Here is a 24,722-nt window from a genome sequence, read left to right as displayed (position 1 = left end):
GGCCATTACCGAAAATATTACAGCAAAATGACACAGATAACAACTACTTCAGCTTAAAAAGTGGTCAAGTGGATGTCAAGCACCGAAGATGGGACTTGATCCCAAGTCATGGTTTCAACTAAACTACCTAAGATCGCCGCCAAATAAGACATTCAGATACATATATAGTGAGCTTTATAGCCTTACAATCAGCAAATCAGCAAAATGACAACCATGAGACAACGGCGAGATTCTTTTTTTAAGAGCTCAACTAGTTTGTTACTTGTTTTGGAGGTGGGACTTCATCATCGTATCGTAGGTCAAGACTTTAACCCTAGTAATAGTACTTAATACGATTGCTGAATAAGACCTAATTCAGTCACCATGTATTGTTATCATAAACTACAGTAGGCGAGGAAGTTCAAAGTACACGGATTCAACGCCATTGTCATTTTCAGGGCCCTTTCTTTCCTGTTTTACCTAAGCAAAGTACAATTCAAGAATCAAGAACAAGGGTTGAAGACAATAGATCATCAGCTTTGAGATCACTAGTTGAAAAACCTAGATTAGAGTCTTAGATCCTTTCAATGTTCCCACTTCTCCTATAAGTCTTAAAGATAGTTCCTGAATCCTTATTAGGAATAAGCCAGCTTTCAAATTTCAGTTCCAAATCAGTGTTAAACATTAAACATCTACAAGAAATATCAACTAAAGTAAAGTGAAAATGCAAATAGATTTACTGTGCCAAGGTCTGGTATGCAGACTTAGGATTCTAGACGAGACTTGTAAATAGTCCAGATTGACGGAAATTGCATTCATCCAGATAACCAGATGCAAGTAGTATTCTCACAAAGGTTGTATTACAAAGTAGGGACTCTTGAGATCTTAAGATAAAAAAGAACGTTGGTGCTATGCATGCAATAATGGAAACAGTAGTCAAAATTTGGGTAGAAAACTCACTTCTGATTGCTGACTGGTGCGAAATCAAATTGAGGCAACACAACTCTGACCGAGAAGAGACCATGAGTGATGCTTGTATGCAAACTTTGGTCGAAAGACTAATAATATTACAAATTACAAAACTTGTTTTATCAGCAGACTAAGACTCGAACCATCTTTTGAGTTGTCTAGAACCTTGCTTTTCGCCTTCACTTGTATTCTGTTTCTTTTGTGAAAACTTAGATCGATACTGTTCTATGAGCAGGTCAAGTTTATCCACTACTTCTTTCCCTGAAACAGATTTCGTCTTCTTTTTCTTCACTCTTCTTGTCCCATTGTTTGGAATCCACAACATCGTCTAACTTCCTTTTCTTAAAAACCGCTCTCATGTTTTGTTTAGATCTCAACTCAAGGGTGCCATCCCCAACATTTGCACCAGTGACTGATTTTCCAACATTGGTCTCAGCACCTTCTCCATTGCTGTTTGAATTCTGAGTTAAACCCACAGTTTTATCTTTGGAAGCAAACTTCCCCTTCGTTTCTTTTGATGGATTACCCTTCAGCTTCCTATTCACCGATAAGTCTTTCTCAGTGGCTCCCTTGGGGAACTTGCCTTCTCCTTTGTCTCCTTGACTAGATACCAATGTCTCCGAGGATACATCATGACCCTTTGATTTGGTTTTTCTCTTTTTATTCTTATCCTTGTAATTTGGGCGTGTATCTGATATTTCTGGTGTCGTATTTTGATGTTCATCCTCTGCACTAGTATGATTGTCCTGCTGAGCTTGTAACTTGAATTTCCGCACCTTTAATGTTTGGACATTATCAAGAGCAAACTCCACAATAGGGTGATGCTCAGGACCAAATGTTTCTATACATGATAAAGTAAACAAAATCAAAACTAAATCACCAAAGAAAGGAAGTAAGTAGGGGGGGTTTTTTTCATTTTTGGGCAAGTAAATAGGTGATATGCTTAAAAAACTTGCAAAAGGGGCAAGTATGCCAACTAGAATTACCAAACCACATATTATTGATGAAATCAAACAGAACATCAACCAACTAATTATCGGAAAAAAAACAGCAAAAAAAAAAAAGAAACAAAACCAACTTTGCATGGCTTTATAAGACCGCAGGTTCCGACTAAGGTTTGCAAACGTATACAAGCAGCCAAGTAGGAATAGCAGACCTGCCTCCTCCCCACAAGACCCCAAGTGTAATATCCAATTTAAGTAACAAGCAAACCACCCTATGAATTTTACCTAGGGGTGCAAGTGGATATCCAAATATTCAAATCCGATTTGAATTCGTATTCGAAAAATCGGATATTATCCGAAAATTTCGGATATCGGATTCGGATAATTTTTTATGTCCGAACTGGTTTAAAAAATATCCGCATCCGAAGATATCCGATCCGAACTGCCATATCCGCATCCGAAAATATCCAATCCGATTTAAAAAATTAATAATTATTATATATAATTAATTAATTAATTAATTTATTATTGTATAAAATATTATATAAAATCATAAACTAATAATATAAAATTATAATAACAAAATAATAATAATAAATGACAAATATATATATTTATAATAGTTTTTATAGTGGTAAAATGAATTATTCAAAGCAAATAAAATTTTAATTAATATTAATTTTCGGATTGGATATTATCCGATATCCGATTATCTGAAATCGGATTTGGATATCGGTATAAATTTTCGGATTCGGATACAGGCATATCCGAATCCAAACCTATCCGTTTGCACCCCTAATTTTACCACTATAATAGTTACCTATTTTTCACCTATAACTGCAGTTGACTCCGAATCTTTATCTTAGCTGCCTCTAGTTGTTATATTTTTCTTTTGAGATTCTCTTATGAGTTTCACTCTCCCTGTTAACCACATATTTGCATGTCGTTAACCACGACTTGTGATAAGCTACAGTGATTTGCTTTCAGTTTATTTAAGGCAATTTTCGCTAAGAACCTTTGCCCTGTTCTACCTTGTTGTTTCCCAGCCCATTTGAAAGCTATATGATAGTGACTTCGATGTTATGCTTTTCCCTAGCTATCATGATTCCCTTAATCTGAATAAACCTTTTCTATTTCATGTATTCTCTTAAGTGTCATGGTGACGCATCACAAGGTCTGATGGGGCAGTTCAACTGCAAGCCAGATGGTAGAATCTCCACTGCTAGTCGGATACTGGCAAAGGTTATGTATAGCTCACACAGTTACATCGTCCATATGGTTGGAATGCAATCGTTGAACTTTCGATGATGAGTCTAGGGATGTCCAACAGCTTATTGTCAAATGTAAAACACTTATGTAAGCATGGGTGTTTTTCTTCCCTAGTGTTAGAGGTTTGAAATTGGAAGACCTCATTTTTAGATGGGAGTTTGTGGTTGAGGTGTAGCATTTATATGTAATTCTAGTAGTGTGAACCTCTCACGCTACATCTTCATTATTATTAATATAAAATATTGTTTTGCTGATAAAAAAAAAAAAAAAAAAAAAAAGAAATCCCTCCTCAGCCATAAAGCTATGTCTAATTCTTGAGCGAATCTTTTTGCTGCTGTACAAATGTGACTTGCACAAACTTCCTACTTCCCTGCTATGACCGTGGGTTCTTCCTTCCACACAGAGATAACCCATCACTTGTGATTTATTTAATGTTCATATACTCTATAAAGGTGGCATACACAGATAACAGTTACCAGTTAAAAGTACCACCCAAATGAAGGTATATCAGTATATGTAATGTATATGAGTCTACTTCTAATGGAAGAATTACTGGGAAATGAGAGTATATGTTTTTATCACAAGAAATTCAAGGAAGACAGTTTTTAATTGTTAAGTTGATAACAAAAAATCAATTGGATCTTTAGCATTTCATTTTATCAAAAATCTTTAAAATAGTATTTATGAATCTTCTGAAACTTTTTTATGAAAGGAAAAACTAGGAGAATCTTCTTTTGTTTTATCAATAAAACTAAATTCTATTCATTCAAATTCCAAAAAGTTAGTAAAAGTTACATGTAGTAATTTTAGGTAGCAAGAAGCTACTTCGGTTGAACCTACTACCCATCCCCTTAAGTTACAAGAGTATCCTAATTACAAATAAAATTTACCAAGACTTCTTTGACCTCTTCCACAATTTTGTGAATTTTTATCTCCTTATGCTCAAAGATCCTCAAGTTTCTCTCCTTCCATAAAATCCACATAGTTGCACTAGAAATATGATCTGCTAGGCACTTCAACATGGTAGACAAAGAACTGAGAATCAATTCCTTCACCATTCACCAAGGCTTCTCTAACATTTACTGGTAGAGCCCAAGGTTTATGGAACGAGAATATGAAAGTATTCCAAAGTCCAAACATCGTTGCAAGTGGACAATTAACAAGGACAATTGACATGAATATGATCAATACTTTCTTCCTCTTTGAAAAGCTTGGTTTGGAAGATTCATACCCCTTTTATTAAGATTGTCAACCGTTTTGATCCTTTCCAAGTAAGCAAGCCAACAAAAGAAGGCGACTTTGAATGGAATAAAGTTCTTCCAAATCCTATGTGGGAAATTAAAGATCCTCTCTGCAACATCAAGATTTTGCAAAGTAAACTCGTTGGCCAAGACCAAGTAAAAGGATTTTACGGTGAACCCCTCTTTTGCATCCCAAACCCACTTCCTTGAGCCATCTCTCCAAACCTATTCCCTGTATGGTAAATTGATTCTAAGAATTCCTCGAAGCTCTCCAATTCACAATCATTAAGATTTTGTCAAAGTGCCACATTCCACACCACCAGTTCGTTACCCATTTCCAAATAATCCGATATCAAGGCTAAATGTTTTCTTGTTGCATGCCAAGTTATAGATGTCGCTAAAATTATTCCCTAAGTGAGGTCTCTCCCCTACACAAAAACTAAGACGTCTAAGAGAATCTTGGAGCATTTAAAACTGCAACAAAAACTCTTGAGGTGAAAGAAGTCTATTTTGATGCGGATTGTAAGACTCCCACTTTTAGAAGGTTGAGGTGGGATGCGATAATGATTGGTCTAGTGAATACCAACCTAGTTGGCACATCTTTGCGTTCCATGTAAATGCCAGGTTACCCACGTGCCTTGGATACTACTCTATCATTGACATTTCACGTGAGCAATTTAAACGTAAGATTGGAGTGCACAGAAACCCATTCATCCATGCCCAGGGGAGATGCTAATCAACTCTATATCATTTCAATTTTAGAGGACGTCCCTGGACGGACAAATAAGACAGTATCTTTGGGTGTAAAAATGTTGTATTGTTATGATATAGAGGAGTCAGGGTTTCTATTTTGTTGTATGCGCCTAGAAATCCTCCTTCACACTACCCTTCTATTGTATTATAAACGTTCTTCACTAAGCCCAACTGTAAGGAGATAAAATCTTGACATTATTTAATTCTATATACTGCAAAGTTGACTCAATTAAAGGTGTGTTTGTGCGTGTGCCACGCATCTATGGTGACTTTCAGCATCCCCAAACAACAGGAGTTAACAAAACAATTACTAAAAAAGTAAAAAGTATTAATAGGAATATAGGATGAACATATGCAAAGACTTACCAATGACCAGACGCAATGTGAATTCAAAATACTACAAACATCGATATACTATCAGTCAATAGGAAAGTAGATTACCAGGATTATTGTTAAGAACTCTCAGGGCCACAAGTGCATGCTGGTGTTCTGTGAACTCCACGAAAGCTACCCTACGTGAATAGTTCTTCGATGGAACCTTTCCTTTCTTTGAATTGTCCAAAAACTTTATCTGAATATTCAGAACAGATGTCGATAAAACAATCTCCAGACATGCACTAACAAACTTATGATCCAACTACTATTTAAGTGCAACTTACCTGGCGAATCACAGGGTTTTGCTTGCTAGCTCGAGAAAGAACTGCATCTATGCAGAGCTTTTTAAGTTCCTTCTCCGTCATTGACTTCATTGACTTCGGCAAGTTGTGGATCATTAGTCTAGTTCTTGAGACATGAAAATTTGGAGACTGAAGTTTTGTAGTGCTTTTCTTTTCCAACCTGTAAACCACAGATAGCTAATTAATCCAACTTTGACAAGAATATGAACTGCTGGCCAGGAGGGGTAAAAAGGGGAGAGGATGAATTGATCCTGACACATTGCGACCATGTCGCCTGAAATTGTCTTGGAGAAAACACAATCTCTGGCTTTCGGACAGATATCTTCCGAATTTAAAACACTTGATAACCCGGGAAAACATGCTAATCAGAAATCACACTCACACTAGGATGTTCAGCAAGCTACATAATCAAGAGTATTAAGCCTTTTAAAATTTCTAATTTCTCATTTGGTAACACTATAAAAGACTGACAGTCAGCTATGAGTACAATATACAAAGGTAGAAGTGTTAACTTCAAAGCCCGTCAATAGTGCCTTACTTCACAATAGTCGAATAGAACAATTAGTTTAGTTCACATTTAAAGGTACTTCAAAAGCTCGATTATTTCACCAACTCAAGTTACACCTGAACCACCAAATCAGTGTTTTCATAAAGAAGACAAGTGATTCCCAGGGATACAAATGATTTGGTCAGCTTCCCTTTCGTTCTTCTCCGTAAAAGAATCTCTCAGCTATTCCACCATCTATACAACAGCTTCTATATCCCCATGGGTCATAAGATCACCATCCACAAGTTGGAGTGAAACATTATAGGGTTTATATAAACTTTCAATGTGATTTCAAATATCAGTCAAAGTGACAATTACCAAATACCAAGTGTCTCCTACGAAAAACACAATGAATGACACCAATAGAATCGACATGTATTATAGTATTAAACAAAGAGATGGAGGAATAACTTCTTTCATTTTGGATATAGACAAGGTGTTTTGGAATTACTTACATTTGGCGCTTCATCATATCACTTGCTGAAACACCTTCAGCAGCTGATGAACCTTCAACAATGACGCCTTCCTGTTGATAAAGAAAACATGCATGGAGTTGAGTTCACTAAAATAAGAGGAAGTGCCATATAAAACAATCTAACTGGGAAATAAAAACTGGTATATGTTTCGGTGGTCAGTATCAGCACTTTTGGTCTTTCTACTTCCTTATTATGTGCTGATGTCTTATCCAACGCCTTTAAAACAGTTAGCTGTCTGCCTTTCAGAAAAATGCCTAACCCAGATGTAGCATTCGCAGCTGAAACAGCAGCATCAGCCACAGATGCTACACTAAACTTTAGAAATCCAGTTCCTCTAGGTCGCCTGCCCACAAAGGACATTTATATAATAACTGAAAAGGATAACAACATTAAACTACTAACGCTTGTTCTAGAAAGCTATATCCTTACTTGGTAACTTGATGAAGAACAGGGATAAAGGACTGTACTTCTCCAAAAACGGAGAACTGTTGTTTCACCTCCTCCCTCTCAATATCAAATGGGAGATTGCTTACAAAAACTGTTGTCTGCAAATCATTTTCGTCCTTGTTCTGCTCGATGATTGTTGATTCATTTTTCCTGGATTTCTCAGGTTTTGGCTGTACAGACAGGGTAGATACACTTTCATCATTTTGATGCAACAAGGAATCTTCACCAAGACAAGGTGGTACTTCTTTTGCAGAGGATGCCATTAAATTGTTAAGAACTTTTCTTGCAATGTTTGTCTCTTCTTCCAAATCTACTTTGTTATTGGGTACTTTTTTTTTTGGTAGGCAAGCGAGGTTTTTAGAGAGGTCCCCTACCCCTTTTCATTAAAAGAAATAATACTCGTCATAAGCTTGTTACAATCTCACGTATTCTATGCCTATAGCATCCTCGTATACAATTTTCCTAATATCCTCAGAAAATGAACTAGGGATCTGTACTGTCAGTGGCATTTGCATCTTCTGGAACGCCACCTTCTGCATGAAGGGGTGGTGATGTCCCATCACCATCAGCGCTATCATCTTCCATATCATCACTACAGGTATCACTCCCTGCGTCACACTCAATCCCTGCGAAAGAGAAGCTTCAGTGTCAAACGTAAACAAAAAATAAAAGAACATGCAATGCCGTATAAGTCTCATTATACTGATATACTTAACAATAAATACATCAACAATACGCAATAACCATCCAGATGAACTGCAAATTTGAAGAAGAGGGAGTAGATAGAAAAGAAAAGAAAAAATAAATAAATTTACTTTTTAAAAACAACAACAGCAGCAGCAGCAGCAGCAGCAACAGAAGCAGAAGAGCACAACATGAAAGACCATCTTATCCAACAGCCAGCAGAAACTGGATGTCTATTAACTTATTGTGCGACCATGTGGTGAAAATCAGGAAGAACGTTTCTATAAGCATGACAAAAAAACGGCCTTGAAGGGTAACCAATCATATCCTTAGAGAAACAACCAATCCCTCTTCCCTAACATGCTTAGAGAAACAACCAATAAGGTAAAGCAGAGTGGAAAAAGAAGCTATGTTTCCAGTGGGAGCAACAAGTTTCTCTTCTCTCTAAAATCAGATAGTCCCAGTCCATTGAAGAGCTCTCTGCATAAAGCCTCAATTTCTCACGTAGACTTCCAAACCACTTTTTTATATCCATACAGACAGACAGACCGACCTGATAGGACCTCTCCCTACAAGTACATAAAGGAATACCACGTGAAAATATCATTTAAACTTTTTTTTTTATAGCTGAAAGAATAGTCCATTCCCAGAGCCCTATATCATTACTTCACCATTTTCTCAGTTATTCATCAAGTGCAGATGCAGGCTCTTCGCTAGTTGTATTATTTGTAATCTCTCTGACTCTCCCTATTCCAGTCCATTAAAACCAAATATATATATGGTTGCTTCCCATTGAAAACTGTGCCTCATCTTGAAAGAGCATCAGTTTCTCAAGTAAATCTCAAAACCCTTTTATGTGCTAGAATGGAAACCCCAAAATCAAGGAATCGTAAGTTTCTATAGGGGGCAGAAACTTGAGATTTCCATATATTCAGGAATTTTAACTACTTGAAATCTTAAGTCTTGGAATTATATTTTCAAATCCAATTCCAAAGGAAATCTTCCAAACAGATCCTAAGAGTATGCTCCGAGTAGCATACGTAAGCTAATGTTTTTGGTACTGAAAGACTAGACTATATGGTTAGTGTTCTATTCCTAGAATAGTTGTAAAAGGAGACAAAAGAAAAAAGCGGAAGTGGGGGAGGGGGGATGGGATCGGTAATGGAACTTAAAGAAACGTAATTGACCACCTTTTGTTACATCGACAGTATCAGCACCAGCAGTAAATAATTTTTTCGGAACTGCCCAATCAACAGCAATGGGTCTTCTACCAAATGTTTGTCCATTAACCTTTTGAATGGCCTATAAAAACATTAACACCTAACTGTTAGAAGAATCAAAGCCTTTACTAGTCAAAATTTAAATCACTAACAACCACTCATACAGTTTCTGCGTCCTTCTTGCATGTAAATTTAACAAATCCAAAGCCCTTAGACAATCTGCAAAGAGAAACTGTTGATTAGAGAGGGCAAGCTTGCAGACTACATCAAACAAACTCTGAAAAATAAATACAGCTTTTGAACTTAGGCATACCCTGTCTCCAAATTGTTTGGAATAAAAACATCCCATACAAAACCTGCTGATGAAAACAGAACTCTGATCTCATTCACTGTCGCCTGCATTAATGATTTATAATATGGATAAGTATACCCACCAACAGAAAACAAGTATAGTGAGGTTAATCGTTATATAAAAAACCTTGAAAGGAAGATTTCGAACTATCAGTTTCCACTTCTGAGTCTTGGAACCCTGGTTCACAAACAAGGAGCACTGTTCAGATCGAAGATATGTTAAAACTACTACGAGTAAGCAATTGAGGTGGAAAGCAATTCAATGATACTTTGGCGTATCTCCATGCCGCTTCTCAAGATGTTAATAAATTTGCAAAGCAAACAAGTAAAATGGTGGGAGATAAAGATATAAAACATTATGTAATTCTGAAGTTTAATTTTTCCGCACTCTTAAAAAGTGTAGATGTTCACAACTTCACACTACACATGATTGATCCACATTTCACCACAATCCATGTCAGCTTTAACTAGTTTATGAATTAAAAAGATTTAAAAAAAAGGAAAAGGGAAAAAAGGAAAAAAAGAAAAGAAAAAGTTATGTTGTTATTTTTTCTACTGGTTTGGCTGTTTCCTCACTATGTTGTATTCGTATCAACAACTCAACTACCGACGAGAAAATCACTATCGTCTATTTCATAATATTACCAATCATAATCAGCTAATAGAAACATTCTTTAGCTATACTAGTGATGATCTCTAGTTCACTAAAATTAAGTGATATCAACATTGATGATCTACATCCACCGGAATTTAATGATATCAACAGAGATATTAAATCCCAAAATATTCAAAACTCACAAATATTTGAACACGTGGGATTTCAAAGAATTTGTTGGGTCAAACGCCATCTTGACCCCATGTATACAAAATATATAATGATAAAGAGGGAGTGAAAGAAACTTAGCAATTAACATGCAAACAAATTTTAAAAGTGTCAGGATGACTACTACTGTAGTTTGCCATTTCAATACAGTACTTTCCTGGTTTCTTATTCATACTTATCACTATCAACAATGAGGGCAGGGGTGTGGTCGAAGAGAAAAAAGAGATGAAGTTTGAGCAAATAATAGAAAAATACCCAAGCTGGCAAATTGACAAGTCATACTATTCTCATCCTCCCAAGATAATAAATGCTACATTGGATATGCTCGGTGTTATGATATCATAACCAGTAATCACCTTGGTGATGGTATCTAGGATTCAGATTTTTTCTTGTTTGGCTTTCTTTTCTTCCATGCTTGTTCTTGTCTGTCTCTTTTCTTTTGTGCTTAAGTGGGGTAGGGGTAGTTTGGTATTGGGCGGTCCATGATCAATAGTCTTGATTATTGTTTTTGGTGTTGATGTAATATTGCATATTATATCAATTTAATATCTTTTAAATAAATTAAAAAGTTATATCTCCTCCAACATATTAATTTTATGACTCCTTGATCAGACAATTAAGTAATCAAAATGTACTAAAAGGTAGGGGTGTGCACGGGGCGGGTTTGGAGTGAAACCAACCACCGAACCGACCCAGTTGGTTTGACAATATGGAAAACCGACCCACCGAACAATTTGGGTCGGTTCGTCGGTTTTTTCAGTTGTAAAACAGATCCAAAAACAAATCTCTAGTTTCAAGCAAAAAAAACACACTAAATTAATTAAAATTTGATTTTTTAGATCAAGAAATTCCTCCAAAAGAAAACCCAATGAAAGTAATAAGGAGAGATTTTAAAAAAAAAATGCTTTATATTGAGAGAGAGAGAGAGAGAGGGAGAAACAAGAATAATTAGTTGGAATAGAGAGAAAGAGCAAGAAGAGAGAGATTTTAATTGTATAAGGGAGAGAGGAAGGTGGAGGTAGGAGGCGGTTTGGTGATGGGTGAGAGAGGAGTAAATATTGTTTAGGGTTGGTTTAGTTATATTTTGTGTATCCACCATTAGATTTTGACATCAATGGCTATCATTATATGTAATATTAAAACATAACAAAAGAAAGTCAGGTCGGGTCGGTTCTCACGGGTTTAGCATGTTAAAAACCGAAGACCAAACCGTGTTTGTCGGTTTTGAACTTACCCAACCCGAACCGAACTGGCAGTATTAAAAAACCAACCAAAACCACCCTGTTTGGTCGGTTAAGTCGGTTCCTTCAGTTTTTTGCACACCCCTACTAAAAGGTTATCCAGATAATATGTAGTTTTGAACCATTATTTTTTTTATTTTTTGCATGGTAACAACTAATTTTGAACAACAGATAAAAATTATTATCAATAACATATGGACATTCCACACTTAATAATAAACAATATATATATCAACAATATACCTCACCACCTAACTGGCGTGCCCAAACAAGACCACCCTTTACTTTTTGTTGATGTAACACACCAACAGAAGCACGTGCTGCTCTAACACTCTCATATAATACAGCTAACGCCTCCATTCTGCATCCATCTTGAGCAAGACCTGGAGGAATGATAATAACCAAAACTATGTTAGTTGCTGGATTACGTATCTACCTTATAAACATACATCATTCAATCATCCTGGTTTAATAAGTAGGGGAGTACTGGTGAAAAAATATAAGGGATGCTATGAACCAGATGATGTCACAACATATAATTTGAAGCTTGCAGTATTCCTAAGAAGCAACTCCTCTATTAGAGTTCTAAGAGGACATCTCCTGAGGGGCCACTTTGAACAGGATACACTTCTTCTAAATATGTTTGTGGGAATATAGAAATCCTGTCTTGTAGGTAATCTCGTTGGCCAAGACCAAGTAAAAGGGTGGATTCCACCGTAAACCCATCTCTCTTCCCAAAACCACTTCCTTGAGTAAATCTATTCCCCGCATGGTAAATGGACTCCAAGAAAGTTTCAAAGTTCTCTATCTCTCAATTGTTAAGGTCTTCAAAGTGACACGCCCCACACCACCCCTCCATTACACCTCTCCCAATAATCCGATATCAAAGCTTTCTTTTCTTGATCGGATATCAAGGCATTCTTGTTGCACGCCAAGCTATAAATTTCACTAAATTGCTTCAGGTTTCCCCCACCCAAACGTACCCCCTAAATGAAATGGTCTCCCTGATTCTGGGTAGAAAAGTCACGCCTTTTTTTAACTTATGTCATACTCCCATCCATTTGCAATGCTCCTCAAACTCCCAAAGGGATTCTTGGTTCTTTCAACAACCACTTATTCTCCCCCTCTCCATACTTATCCACCACCACTCTCCACCATAAATATAAATGTTCATCATCCTCGCCATATCTCCAAATCCATTTTGCTAGTAAAGCTTTGCCATATCTCCAAGCCTCCTTCCTTTGGTAGGCAAATCCTATCCCATTTAACCATGTGCATCTTAGTTTTCCCTTCCTTCCTCCCTTCCCCATACGAATCTTCTAGATAGCTTCACCAAGTGCTTAGTGACACCTTTAGGGATCAGGAGCAAAGAAATATAGTAATATCACTAATATGGAATAGTAGATAAAGAAGAGTTCACCAAAGTACACCTCTTTTCCTCTTTTGATATGTGCTTCCACATCCTTTTTATTTTCTTGGATCTTCTCAATTTTAGCTACTATTTTCCTAATTTTTTTTATGTAACCACATAACTATAGAAAATCTGCACATTCATATCCATGAGGTAAATGCTTTGTGACATGGCCAGTAGAACACCTTACTCATGCCAGTGTATAGGACCACTCTTTTTTTCTGTTCTTTTCTTTCTTGATTGATCGCAAGTGTTTGCAAGGCTCTTCGTATGCTAGTAATGAAAATTAATTTTCATTTGCAACTGGGTACAGTTTAAACAAGAACCATGTCTGGTGTGATCAATCTAATTTGCCAATTTGGGAAAGGATCCTGGTACATCCTTGATCAAGATGCATGAATATAATAAACATGTATTTACTTATTATGTGAAGAATGAATAAATTTAGCAGGAAACGCTGAATGAAAACTAAAGCACAGGGGTAAGGAGTTATTATATGACACTGCAGGAAATTAAACAATGGTAAATCTTGTTTATTTTAGAAGAATAGGAATACAGAATATTCTCTATTTTGAAATATTCCAATTGAGTATGACAAGACATTCTTGTACACAAAACTAAAATGTTTTCATACTACTCAGATGGCTTACCATTTTCCAATTACCACCAGCATACCCCATATACAGTACACACGCATCCACTGTCTTGTTAAAGTTTTATCAACAACACTTGCACTACAGTTACAGACTTATAGGAAATAGACGTATCTCCATTCTTTGATAGTTCTCCTAAATTTTATTCTTTGATAGCTGTTATAATGAGTACTGGACCAAGAAGCATGTACATACTCAAATACTTATTATCTTACATGATATGTCTTGATGCACGTATTCAAAAGAGAGAATATACATCCTATAAACAATCATGCGATCCCTATTAATTGTAGTAAGAGATTCGTAAACTTCAATTCTAACCTACGTGCATTACCTGACACAAAGTATACCACAAGACGATAAAAAACAAAGATAATATACTAACCATTGAGTTCAAGCTCTTCTTTAGGAAGAGTATAGGTTATGGAACATACTGTGTCAACTTCTTTTGCACGGCGTAAGACTTCCTCAGCCATGTCAGCATTGAGAAGTCCACCGAATACGACAGTCCTAGCTAGGGCTGTCAATGGATCGGTTTGGGTCGGGTTTTGGAAAATCCAAACCCGAACCGATAAGAAAATTGGGAATCCGAAACCGAACCAAACCGATAATATTACATTTAATCCGAAACCGAACCGAACCGATAAGATATATTACAAACCAAACCCGAACCGAGCCAAACCGAAAACTATAAAATCAATTAAATCTTAAATTAAATTTATTAATTTTAACCACACAATTTGATAAACACACACAAAATTAATCATAAATATTACTAAAATGCTATCTTATTGGTTCGGGTTCATATCGGTTTGGATTCATATCGGTTCGGTGGAGGGCAAACCCAAAACCAAAGCAATATCTTATCGGTTCGGTAAAGGGCAAACTAAATTATCAAAACCCAAACCGTTTTTTATCGGTTTGGTTCGGATCGGTTATCGGGTTATCGAAACCCATTGACAGCCCTAGTCCTAGCAACCCTTCAGAAAACCAGAAAAGTGTATAATCACATATCTTATGAATCCATAAAACTTTGGTTCATAGATAATAAATCAAAAAAATTAAAACCCAAGCATTTTTAATAATCATTTTGAATTTTAAATTGGTAGAATAGTGAGTCTGAAATTCCAATAAAGGTTACAAAGTATAGAGAGTCCTATGTAGATCAACATCACTTCAACATTATAGAATGCAACAAAATGAAAATAAATTACTATTCAGAGGGGATGAAAAATTCAAGGGCGTCCCAAACCAATAAAATAAAATAAAATAAAAATGTGTGCAGCGTTTTGTGTTAACCCCCCATTTTTAAAATCATTAAATTTTGCAACCCCATTGTGCATATTGCCACTTTGCCCTTATGAAATAGCCGTTGAGGTTTGTATAAACCCCCAAATTTAAGTATCAAATTGGAGATTACGAAATTCATCAAATTGAGTCAAAACGAAGAAGATGAATACTAAGGAGGATGAAGAATGAGAGAGCAATTGACTAAAACACTATCCATCTTGGTGGTTTCAATATCTCCGGCCATTTTTGTGAGCACGGGTATTACGTAAGACCAATGATTTAACCCTGGGGTTTTTTTAATCAACCATCTAATATTGAAGAAACAAGCTAAAATGGAGGATCTAACAACAAACCAAAGTAAGTATTTATCCTCTTCGTTTGTCTAAACTAGATAAACTGGGTACACTCAAATTATATGCTTAAAATTGTTTTTAGTGTATTTGGGGCACAAACCCAACAACTATTTCATAAGTGCAAAGTTAGCAATATGCAAAATACCAACAAAAAATTGATGGTGTAGGGTGCAAACTTGAATGATTTTCAAAATCGGGGTTAACGCAAAATTGAATTAAGACTTAATTTTGTGGATATGATCTTCTCACAATGAATATCATGCCCACAAAATTTGATTATATTTGGATATGTCTAACATTGCGAAAGCTAGTGTTCAATTTTGAACGTTTATCTAACGGTTTAGAATTTTCCGATTTCATAATAACATTTGATTAAGTTAGACATATTTGAATGAGCCGAACATGTTATTCATGGTGGAGAGATCATATCTACAAAACATCAGCCCTTAATTCAACTGGTAGGATGAGATATGATTTTGTACGTTTTTGGAGTGGCTCTAATGGGAGTGGCTATACCATATATATATATATATATATATATATATATATATATATGGGGCTGGCTACGTTGACAGCCTATTCTTACATCCTATCTTGACAGCTATGTACATCCATTAGATTCTAGACTATCCAACGACCAGATCTTGTTCTCATTTAGCAAAGGAATCAGGGAGGGTACAATCGTCACTTTACTTTCTATTTCTCAAATCAAAACCAAAAATCACCCAACTGTTCTCCTTCTCAACAAAACCCATCTCTGCAACTCTCTCTCCTCTCTCAAATACATGGGTGAAGCTTCAAGAAACATGGCAAACCAAGCTTGAAAGTTGCCGAACGAAAAAATAGTTAACAAAGAAAAAAAACGAATAACTAAAGTTTGAAACTGGAAAAAGGAAATGAAGGTCAACATTTTAAAATTAGAACTACCCCATTTCTTCATCTTCACCAATTTTCGCTGCCTATCTACCCCATTGAAATCAGTGAATCTTTCTCACCTCACTTACTAATTAAGTCTTTCTTCCCCATCATATCGCATAATTCAATCTCATCCAACATTAAAAAAAAAATTCAAATCTGTGATTTCATGAGTTCAATGTCACTCGATCTCCTACTGTTTGAATAAAAAAACCATCTTAGTGTTCCACACAGTACATGGAAAATAGAGTGCCATATGTGCTAGAGATTCATTTACATGTGTTACGGATCTAATTTGTAGTATTGTAGGTGGACATCATGAAAGAATATTGCATTTCTTAAATAGTGGTAGGAGACAAAATTACACACAAGCAAAAGCCTCAAAACAGTATTATAACTTCAATTTTGCCACAACAAACAAAGTCCATAAAGGAAGAACACAACACATGAATTATATTTTGTACCCAATTCCATATATTTTCGGCAGAATTCCATATCCATCCTGTGTGATGATTTTTCTTAATCTAGAAACACAAGTATTTTGTTGATGATCAAAGAACAATGAGAAGTATTGAATCAAGAAGAAAAGATCTAGAAGATGATGAGTTGAACCACGTTCTTTAATGGCTGCCTACATATCCTGTGAAGAGGAATCAAACTCAAAGCGTAGTTCAACTATTCTATTTATAAGAATAGATTAAGTTTCCCATAACTACTTGTGGTAATTAGTGTTTAACTAGGAAATAATCTCTTGTTAAGTCTTATCCGGACTCTTCTAGAAGTTCATGTTTCCTAAGTCAATAAGTCTCTTTTATTGACTTAAACAACAAAGAAACATGTTCAGGTTCGGATTTGGGAATTGGAGTTCCGAACTAAGTAGTTCCGGATTTGGAGTTCCTAGTCAGGAAGTGGTTATCCAAACCCCACTACTCCAACCAGTTCCGAACCTCCAGTTCTCCGAGCCTACTATTCCAACCAATTCCGAACTTTCTCTTCTTATTTCACTTCCGAACCTAGGAAGTGAGTTAGTCAGGACTTGGACTTAAAATGTGTTATGGTACTTCCTACCTACACTAAGACCATATCCGAGCGATAAGAAGATGTTGCTACGTGTCACATATTTATTTGCTAAAACATGTACACACAGATGCCCCCATTTTTCTTCATGGGTTGTAACTCAAACCCCCAAGGAAAAAGAGGCCCGTTGTGTGAACCACATAAAAAACACTGAGCAATATACCACGATTTTCTCATTGGAATTTATTCCCAAAATCTCACATTATTTCAACTCAAAGAATTATGTTATCCGAACATGCCACAACCATAACCCGAAGTTGTCTTATAATAATCCGGATGTGGACATATCAAGACTTTTCCAAATCACCGTGACCCGGACTTGGATAAATAGATCATGAGTGTCAAGGTGTAGGAACTAAACTTTTTCCTGGTCCGGACATGTCTTATTATATGACCCGGACTTGAGAAGATTCGGACCGAGCTAAGCCTTATCATAACCTGGACCTGTCATGTCTCACAAATTATAGTAACCCAGACCTGTCATACCTTATAACCCGGCCCTGAGCAAATAAGCACACGCTGCACAAGACCTGGACTTGAGATTAAGAAGGGAATCCAAGCCATTCCATGATCCAGAGTTGAGAAATCACTCAAAGCACCACATGTCAAGCTAATCCATCCGGACTTGGTTAAAGCAACACATGCGAAATTGCAAAACCACATCCGGAATATGTGAAGCCCATTACTCATCCGGAATTGGCTTTGTCACTTTGCGTGATGGAAGGTCAATCCCCACATGCACTCATTCGGAATTGATTACACTTGGTTACGAGATTGGAGGTCATGCCGAAACTAGTTTCCGTAATCGGAAATACATGGTCAGCAAGAGGAAATAAATAATTGGTCCTCTTTTTCTTGCTTAAGGATACATGGAAGCTTGTCAATTCCTCCAAACTTATGCACCCATCGTCTCATCTACTACTCATTGCTGCCGCCATGTTGAAGCTTTGTTGGTGCTTGCTGTTAAAACTTTTCACCGCCAATTCTAATTCCAAGAAACTTGGTGATACCATCAAATTCTTTTGAAGAAGAACTAAACGGTTAAGTTTTGGTTTTAAAAATTGAACCATCACTTCTAGTCGATCAAGCAAGTAGTCAGTACCGACTTTATCTGTTGAGCACGAGCTCCGAATTCTAATATCTCACCAATAATCAGTATCGGGTTCTTCAATTGGTGCGGCCAGTTCCAAATTCAGTGCTTTGACTGGCAGTTCCAGATTCATTACTCGACAGCGCGGGACAAAAGAGTGATAATGCAATTCTAGATGTGATAATCATCAAAGCAGTTTCGGACTCGGTACCTGAGGATAATGCAATTCCGATCCAGAATCATTGATTGAGAAGGCAGTGCCGGGTGCATTACTTCCTAATTCTTTTAGCCAACGAGGCACATGCAGTTTTGATGACCGAGACATTAGTTTCGAGTGAACCACTTAACTAGGTATTTCCATATTCTTCAACTCCGGCTTCTCCAAGAGTGGAACTATCGCTTTCGGTCTCGTCTAAGACTAAGATCATTATGGACTGGAACACCATTCTCTTTGGATCAATAGATGCCCTCAAGTACTTCCAAGTCTCGATCAATAGAGTAATGCCTTGGTTCTTGAATTGACAAGGCAATTCACGTTCGTCACTAGACAAAGCAGTTTTGGATTCTAGTTTTGGATTCTTCGATTGACAAAGCAGTTTCGGGTTTGTTACTCAATAGAGCAGTATCGAAATTGGACTTCCTAAGTTCCTTATTAGCTAGGAAGTGGAGTTCCGAAATTGGACAAGTTCCGAACTTCGACAAGTTACGAACGTGGAGTTCCGAACGTAGAGTTCCAGACTAGCCAGGAAGTGGAGTTCCAAACTTGGACAAGTTCCGAACAAGTAAGGAAATGGAGTTCGGAACACTTGGACAAGTTCCGAACGTTGAGTTCTAGACTAGTTAGAAAGTGGAGTTCCGAACTTGGACAAGTTCTGAACATAGAGTTCCTGACTAGTTAGGAAGTGGAGTTCCAAACTTTGACAAGTTTCGAATGTTGAGTTCCTAACTAGCTAGGAAGTGGAGTTCTGAACTTGGAGTTCCTGACTAGGCAATCCTGCAATACCAGTCAGGTCCGAAGATCTATTCCTAACTAGGCAGTCCTGCAATACCAGTCAGTTTTGAAGATCTAACAACTCCTTTTATAGTTCTGGCACTTCTTACCCATACTTACACCTTGCTTGATCACTATGGAAATGTTGACATATGCGCGTCTGCTTCCTATTTGCATAAATATGTATACACAAATGCCCCCATTTTCCCTCCGAGGGTCGCACATGCGACTGATGAGGGAAAATGACGAAAGTGGCATGTTATATTTCATGCAAATTCGTATTGCGGATCTTAGAAAAATAAGGTTTGGTAGGAAAATAGGGTTTGTCCCTGTGTCAATTCCTGTAAATACCTTTAGTGTTGTTAAGGAACGTAGGGTGTAGGGTGTGTCCCTGTATTATTTCCTGTAAAGTCCTTAGATGGATGGTCTGGAATCTAATGCATAAACCGACACTTATAAGTACAAAGCATTAGAACTGCTTTTAAGAGGATAAAATCCAAGCTAAGTTAAACTTTCTCCATCACACAGGGAACAACACATGAGATCTTGCACTCATCATCCCGAGAAAGCTTTCTAAAGGTTCTAATACAACTTTGGCCAACATATGGGATTTCTCACCCAACATCCAAGAAGTATCCCAGCAGAAAATTATAAAATGAATAATGCTCTAAAAAGAGAAATATAACTTTTATTGAAAATTGATTGGCATAGATCATGCCCCAAGTGTAGTGGAAGCAGATCCAAATCTGTGAAAATTTTGTCTCTTAGAAGCTAAGAGTAGTGTAACATTACTTAGAAACAGTACATATTAGCATCGGGATTCACGATGGAGGATATTTCATCAATATCTTGTACGTTCCTAGTTAACTTCAAAGATGTCCTCATAAGGATGAGTTAAAGTGGGAAAGTCCCTATCTGGTAGGGGTAGTTTACCACTTTTGAACGTGTCACCAGTCTTCTGTCTCTTGGATTTATTATTATAGGAATTCTTACCAAATGACTTTTGCCCCGACTGTGGTCTCTCGGACTTCCTATCATTATAATGATTAGTAGAGCTCCTACCAGTAAGAGCGGAGGTGACACTGGTTATCACTCTTTTGTGAGAAAATTCCTTATCCAATTGGTCCTCTTCTAGTTTCGCATACTTGTCGATCCTAGCCTGCAAATCTGTCATGTTCGCAAGCTTCTTTTTCTTTACGGACGTGTATAGACCAGAAGCGGGATCTAATCCCTTCCTAAAAGCAACTATGGCGAGGGTCTCATCGACGTTGTCAACATGTAATTGAACCTCATTGAATCTTTTGGTGAAATCCCTGATACGCTCGTCATCTTCATGTCAAACAGTGCATCAACAATCTTAATGTAAAGCCGGTTGCAACTAAATTTCGCAATGAAATTGATGGATAGCTCCTTAAACTCGTGAATTCCCAGGGCAGCTTTGTGAACTAGATGAGTGCCGAGTCTGTCAAACTTGAAGCAAAATACCGGCACAAATAATGATCTTCCTTAGAAAGACCCACCATTGCTTGACGATAACTGAGCACATGAGAGACCGAATATCCTTTGTCATTAAATTTAGAGAACTTCGGTGGTTTATAATCATGAGAGATGTATTCGCTCATAACAGGCCGTGAAAAAGGAGTTCCAATGTCTCCCTCGATTGCTGACTGAACGATTGACTCATTCATCTTGGTTGGTTTCGAACTTTGCAGTTCCTCCAATATTTGAGCCTTGAGCCATGCAAGAGTAGTTGGTTTATGGGTTGGAGTTCGCTCGTTGTTGTACCTCAGACTTGGACTCTCGTAGTTCTCATCTCGATGAAGACGCGGTTTAGGTTCCCAAGATCGAGTGGAAGAGTTTGCAAAATTGGATCAGGAACTGTGGGATTCCGAGGCAATGAAGGTTCCCTTGGAACTGAAAGTCTTCGTCGTACCAAGGATGACCTTGAGAGTTGTGGATTTCGGGCAAACACATCCGGATGTCCATCCCCAGTACCTCAAGAACTTAAATACCAAGAGAAGTCAGTTCCGTGTGAACTCGAGTGTCGGATTGGATCCAATTCTAGATTATAATCTGAATCTGATTAGTCACTATGGTACCCAACGAAATAAGGGATATATGGCACAGGGACATAACCCTCACCATGGTCGAGACTTGGTGGCCAGAACTGCCTCCTCGAGTTTCCATCAGCAGGCAACACTCTTGGAGGTGAACAACCCTCCTTCATGCGGTAGTAGTCTTAGAAAAAACGCAAACGGGCCTCCTGTCGACCATGTTCGGCCATCACAACATCCATGATGGCTTGGTTGGTTATGGCAGATTGAAGAGTATCGTTGTTAAGCTCATCTTCTTCACGCCATTGCCTAACATGACGATCTCCTCTACGTTCAAATTGTCTTTGACCAATAACATGTGGGTTATTGATCTCATTATTTTCCTTGTTATCTTGATTTGCGTTGGCTCTTGTAGTAACCATGATTTTGAATCAAAGTGAAGAAAAGAAGATTTTTTTTTTATAAGAACAAAAAACCCAAGAAAAATTGGTGGGTAGGAGAACCTAGGACTGAAAAAATTTCGACCAAGAAATCAAATCAATTATGTATGGTTCCCTATAGACGGCGCCAATTGTGTGATGATTTTTCTTAATCTAAAAATACAAATATTATGTTGATGATCAAAGAACAATGAGAAATATTGAATCAAGAAGAAGAAAAGATCTAGAAGATGATGAGTTGAACCACGTTCTTTAATGGCTGCCTATATATCCTGTGAAGAGGAATCAAACTCAAAGCGTAGTTCAACTATTTTATTTATAAGAATAGATTAAATTTCTCATAACTACTTGTGAGATAAGCAATTAGTGTTTAATTAGGAAACAATCTCTTGTTAAGTCTTATCTAGACTCTTCTAGAAGTTCATGTTTCGTAAGTCAATAAGTCTCTTTTATTGACTTAAACAACAAAGTAACATGTTCAGGTTCGGATTGGGAGTTGGAGTTCCGAAATAAGTAGTTCTGGATTTGGAGTTCCTAGTCAGAAAGTGGTTCTCCAATCCTTCTACTCCAACTAGTTCCGAACCTCCAGTTCTCCGAGCCTACTATTCCAACCAATTCCGAACCTTCTCTTCTTATTTCACTTCCGAACCTAAGAAGTGAGTTAGTCAGGATTTGGATTTAAAGTGTGTTATGATACATCCTACCCACACTAAGACCATATCTGAGCGATAAGAAAATGTTGCTACGTATCACATATTTATTTGCTAAAATATGTACACACACAACCTATATATATTAAAATTAAACATCCGATTTCTACCCAATTCCTTATAAAAAAGATTTGAAGAGAAAACTCAGAACAAGAGATAAAATTATGTCTTTTTTATCTTAAAAAATCGTTTTCGAAATGTCGATCGAAGAAAAGAGATGGAATTAAGATGAAAGAAAATATAAATGGGGCAGGGATTTGAGAGGGAGAGAGATGAGCTCAAATGGAGTAGAGTAGCAGGCAATAATGGGTTAGAAGGGAGAGGAAAATGGTAGAGAAAAGTGATTAATTTGGGAAATTAAATGATTGCCCCCAACTAATCCCTTCGTTACTTTAAGCAAGATATGGTTGTTGGATTAGACAAAATCGAATGGCTAGAGCAAGCTGTTAAGATCGGCTATCAAAAGAGGCTGTCAAGGTAGCCAGCCCCACAATATATATAAAGGGAGAGGAGGGGAGAGAAAGTGATTAATTTGGGAAATTAAATGATTGCCCCCGACTAATCCCTTCGTTACTTTAAGCAAGATCTGGTTGTTGGATTAGACAAAATCGAACGGCTAGAGCAAGTTGATAAGATCGGCTATCAAAAGAGGCTGTCAAGGTAGCCATCCCCACAATATATATAAAGGGGGTTGAAGGTATACTCTATTACCCGTTAGGCATAGCAAATACTTCATATGAGCACAACACTGATCTTGAGACCAAGAACTACATATATCTCATCTCTCCAAGGTAAGGGCATAAACTCTTGACTTCTCATTTTTTTTTTCTAATTACCCTTTGATGACTGAACTTAAGAAAAAAGGATTATTATCATTAACACCAAAGTGCATTTGTGGATCCAAGGAAAAAAAAAAAATTTGTTGCTTCAACCTAAATCTTTTACTGATTGTACCAGATAAGGATTTCTTGAATTATTCTCTAATTCAGGTATGAGTCGATAGTCATTGAGACTTATCAATTACCTAATTGATCTTCTCCACTAGTAGGCCTCCTCGTGATTGTTTGTTTTTATCTTCCTCTCCCATTAACTAGTTACAATTGTCAGATAAAGGGGAGTGGGGAAACCATGATGTATAGATGTAATACGGACATAAGTTGAAGAAAATTAGTTTCATCAAGGAAAACATTACTAAGTATATGAATTAAAATAGTCCTTACTTCTGCTTATCTGAGCAATCCTCCTTATCAGTAAGTTCAATAGGGAGAGCCTTTGTTTTTCTAATTACCTTAGACTGCCCTGAAATTTTCCACGAAAAGAAACATCAATAGTAAATCAAAGACAGTGACAATTACCGCATTTTCGTAAAACGTGACCAACCTGATTCAGGGACAACATTAGATGAAGAAACAACTTCCTTATTCTCCTTTGTCTTGATACTATCTGTATTAAATCGGGACCGGGCATATCATTAAACATGCAACAATAATGTACATTATATTGTCAATAAAATTTATATAAAACCTTGATTTGATTTTGCCTTGCGTTGCTCATTGGGAGGTCGATGCATAGCATGTTTAACTCTAATTTTTCTCCCACTAATTAACGCGCCATTCTTTAATTCAACAGCACGGTCAGCGTCTTCTGCAGCAGCACTACATAAATAAAAAAATATATGATGACCCAATAAATAAATAAATAAAAGAAACACTTCTTACAACTGAACAAAACCAAATCCCCCAACCCTTTTGAGTGACCATGAAACAGCGGCGAACGGGGCCCACATCGCCAAATGTTTCTGCAAGCTGAAATAAAAACAAATTAATTAATTAATCACGTGTTATTTTTTTTATTTGATGATAGAAAGTGTGTACGTGTACGTACCTGAGAGTTGGTGTAGGAATAAGGTAAGTTTGACACAAAGATTGTGGAAGGTGAGTGTGGGACTCCCTCTTGTTCTTGTTCACTCTCTTTTCTAATCCCCATTTTTTTTTTTTTTTTTTTCGGTCTGCGGCGGAGTAAAATTTTTATAAGAGGGCCCAATCTTTATTTATTTATTTGTACTTCCACGTGTACGGGGAAGCAATTTGCGGGGTGAGAATAACCAAAGCCTAGTA

At 37.0% G+C, this 24,722-nt stretch overlaps 2 protein-coding genes and 1 non-coding gene across 9 annotated transcripts; all 3 read right to left on the bottom strand.

Annotated features, from left to right (window-relative positions):
• Window positions 1-762: 762 nt before the first annotated feature.
• Window positions 763-7,565, bottom strand: LOC147515078 (uncharacterized). The gene is made up of 6 exons (XM_086585935.1): window positions 7,285-7,565; window positions 7,024-7,198; window positions 6,835-6,905; window positions 5,815-5,992; window positions 5,597-5,726; window positions 763-1,789 (listed from the first exon to the last, which is right to left on the bottom strand). The coding sequence occupies exons 1-6, from the start codon at window positions 7,563-7,565 to the stop codon at window positions 1,191-1,193; spliced, it is 1,434 nt and encodes a 477-aa protein (XP_086442061.1). The 3' UTR covers window positions 763-1,190.
• On the bottom strand, window positions 5,082-5,183 carry LOC147515079 (U6 spliceosomal RNA). Its single transcript, XR_015214688.1, has one exon. It is a non-coding gene; the product is annotated as a U6 spliceosomal RNA (small nuclear RNA).
• LOC147515077 (serine/arginine-rich SC35-like splicing factor SCL28) lies at window positions 7,524-24,632 on the bottom strand. 7 transcript variants are annotated; one of them, XM_086585947.1, is made up of 11 exons: window positions 24,490-24,632; window positions 24,324-24,410; window positions 24,130-24,249; window positions 23,986-24,048; window positions 23,826-23,904; window positions 11,865-12,004; window positions 9,685-9,735; window positions 9,520-9,602; window positions 9,371-9,425; window positions 9,177-9,288; window positions 7,524-7,928 (listed from the first exon to the last, which is right to left on the bottom strand). In XM_086585947.1, exons 6-11 carry the CDS (start codon window positions 11,979-11,981, stop codon window positions 7,786-7,788), a joined length of 561 nt encoding a protein of 186 aa, XP_086442073.1. In that variant the 5' UTR covers window positions 11,982-12,004; window positions 23,826-23,904; window positions 23,986-24,048; window positions 24,130-24,249; window positions 24,324-24,410; window positions 24,490-24,632; the 3' UTR covers window positions 7,524-7,785. The 7 variants fall into 7 exon arrangements, 5 of the variants coding, with proteins under 5 accessions (XP_086442073.1, XP_086442067.1, XP_086442070.1 ...); XM_086585941.1 differs by having other exon boundaries at window positions 24,130-24,260; window positions 24,350-24,410; XM_086585944.1 differs by having other exon boundaries at window positions 24,350-24,410.
• Between the last annotated feature and the right edge of the window lie 90 nt (window positions 24,633-24,722).

The sequence above is a fragment of the Coptis chinensis genome, chromosome 2, assembly GCF_015680905.1.
Source record: "Coptis chinensis isolate HL-2020 chromosome 2, ASM1568090v1, whole genome shotgun sequence".
Classification (NCBI taxonomy): Eukaryota; Viridiplantae; Streptophyta; class Magnoliopsida; order Ranunculales; family Ranunculaceae; genus Coptis; species Coptis chinensis.
The sequence above is the reverse complement of the archived record's forward strand: the minus strand, read 5'-3'. Positions and strand labels throughout refer to the sequence as shown.

Excerpts from the sequence above, each read along its gene's own strand:
- LOC147515077 (XM_086585947.1), bottom strand. The coding sequence starts at position 11,981 with ATGGAGGCGTTAGCTGTATTATATGAGAGTGTTAGAGCAGCACGTGCT. Across the intron at positions 9,426-9,519 it reads CCAAACAATTTGGAGACAGG|ATTGTCTAAGGGCTTTGGAT; the intron begins GTATGCCTAAGT and ends TTCTCTTTGCAG. Across the intron at positions 7,929-9,176 it reads TACTGTCGATGTAACAAAAG|GGATTGAGTGTGACGCAGGG; the intron begins GTGGTCAATTAC and ends TCTCTTTCGCAG.
- LOC147515078 (XM_086585935.1), bottom strand. The coding sequence starts at position 7,565 with ATGGCATCCTCTGCAAAAGAAGTACCACCTTGTCTTGGTGAAGATTCC. Across the intron at positions 7,199-7,284 it reads GTTCTTCATCAAGTTACCAA|GCGACCTAGAGGAACTGGAT; the intron begins GTAAGGATATAG and ends CTTTGTGGGCAG. Across the intron at positions 5,727-5,814 it reads AAAACCCTGTGATTCGCCAG|ATAAAGTTTTTGGACAATTC; the intron begins GTAAGTTGCACT and ends CTGAATATTCAG.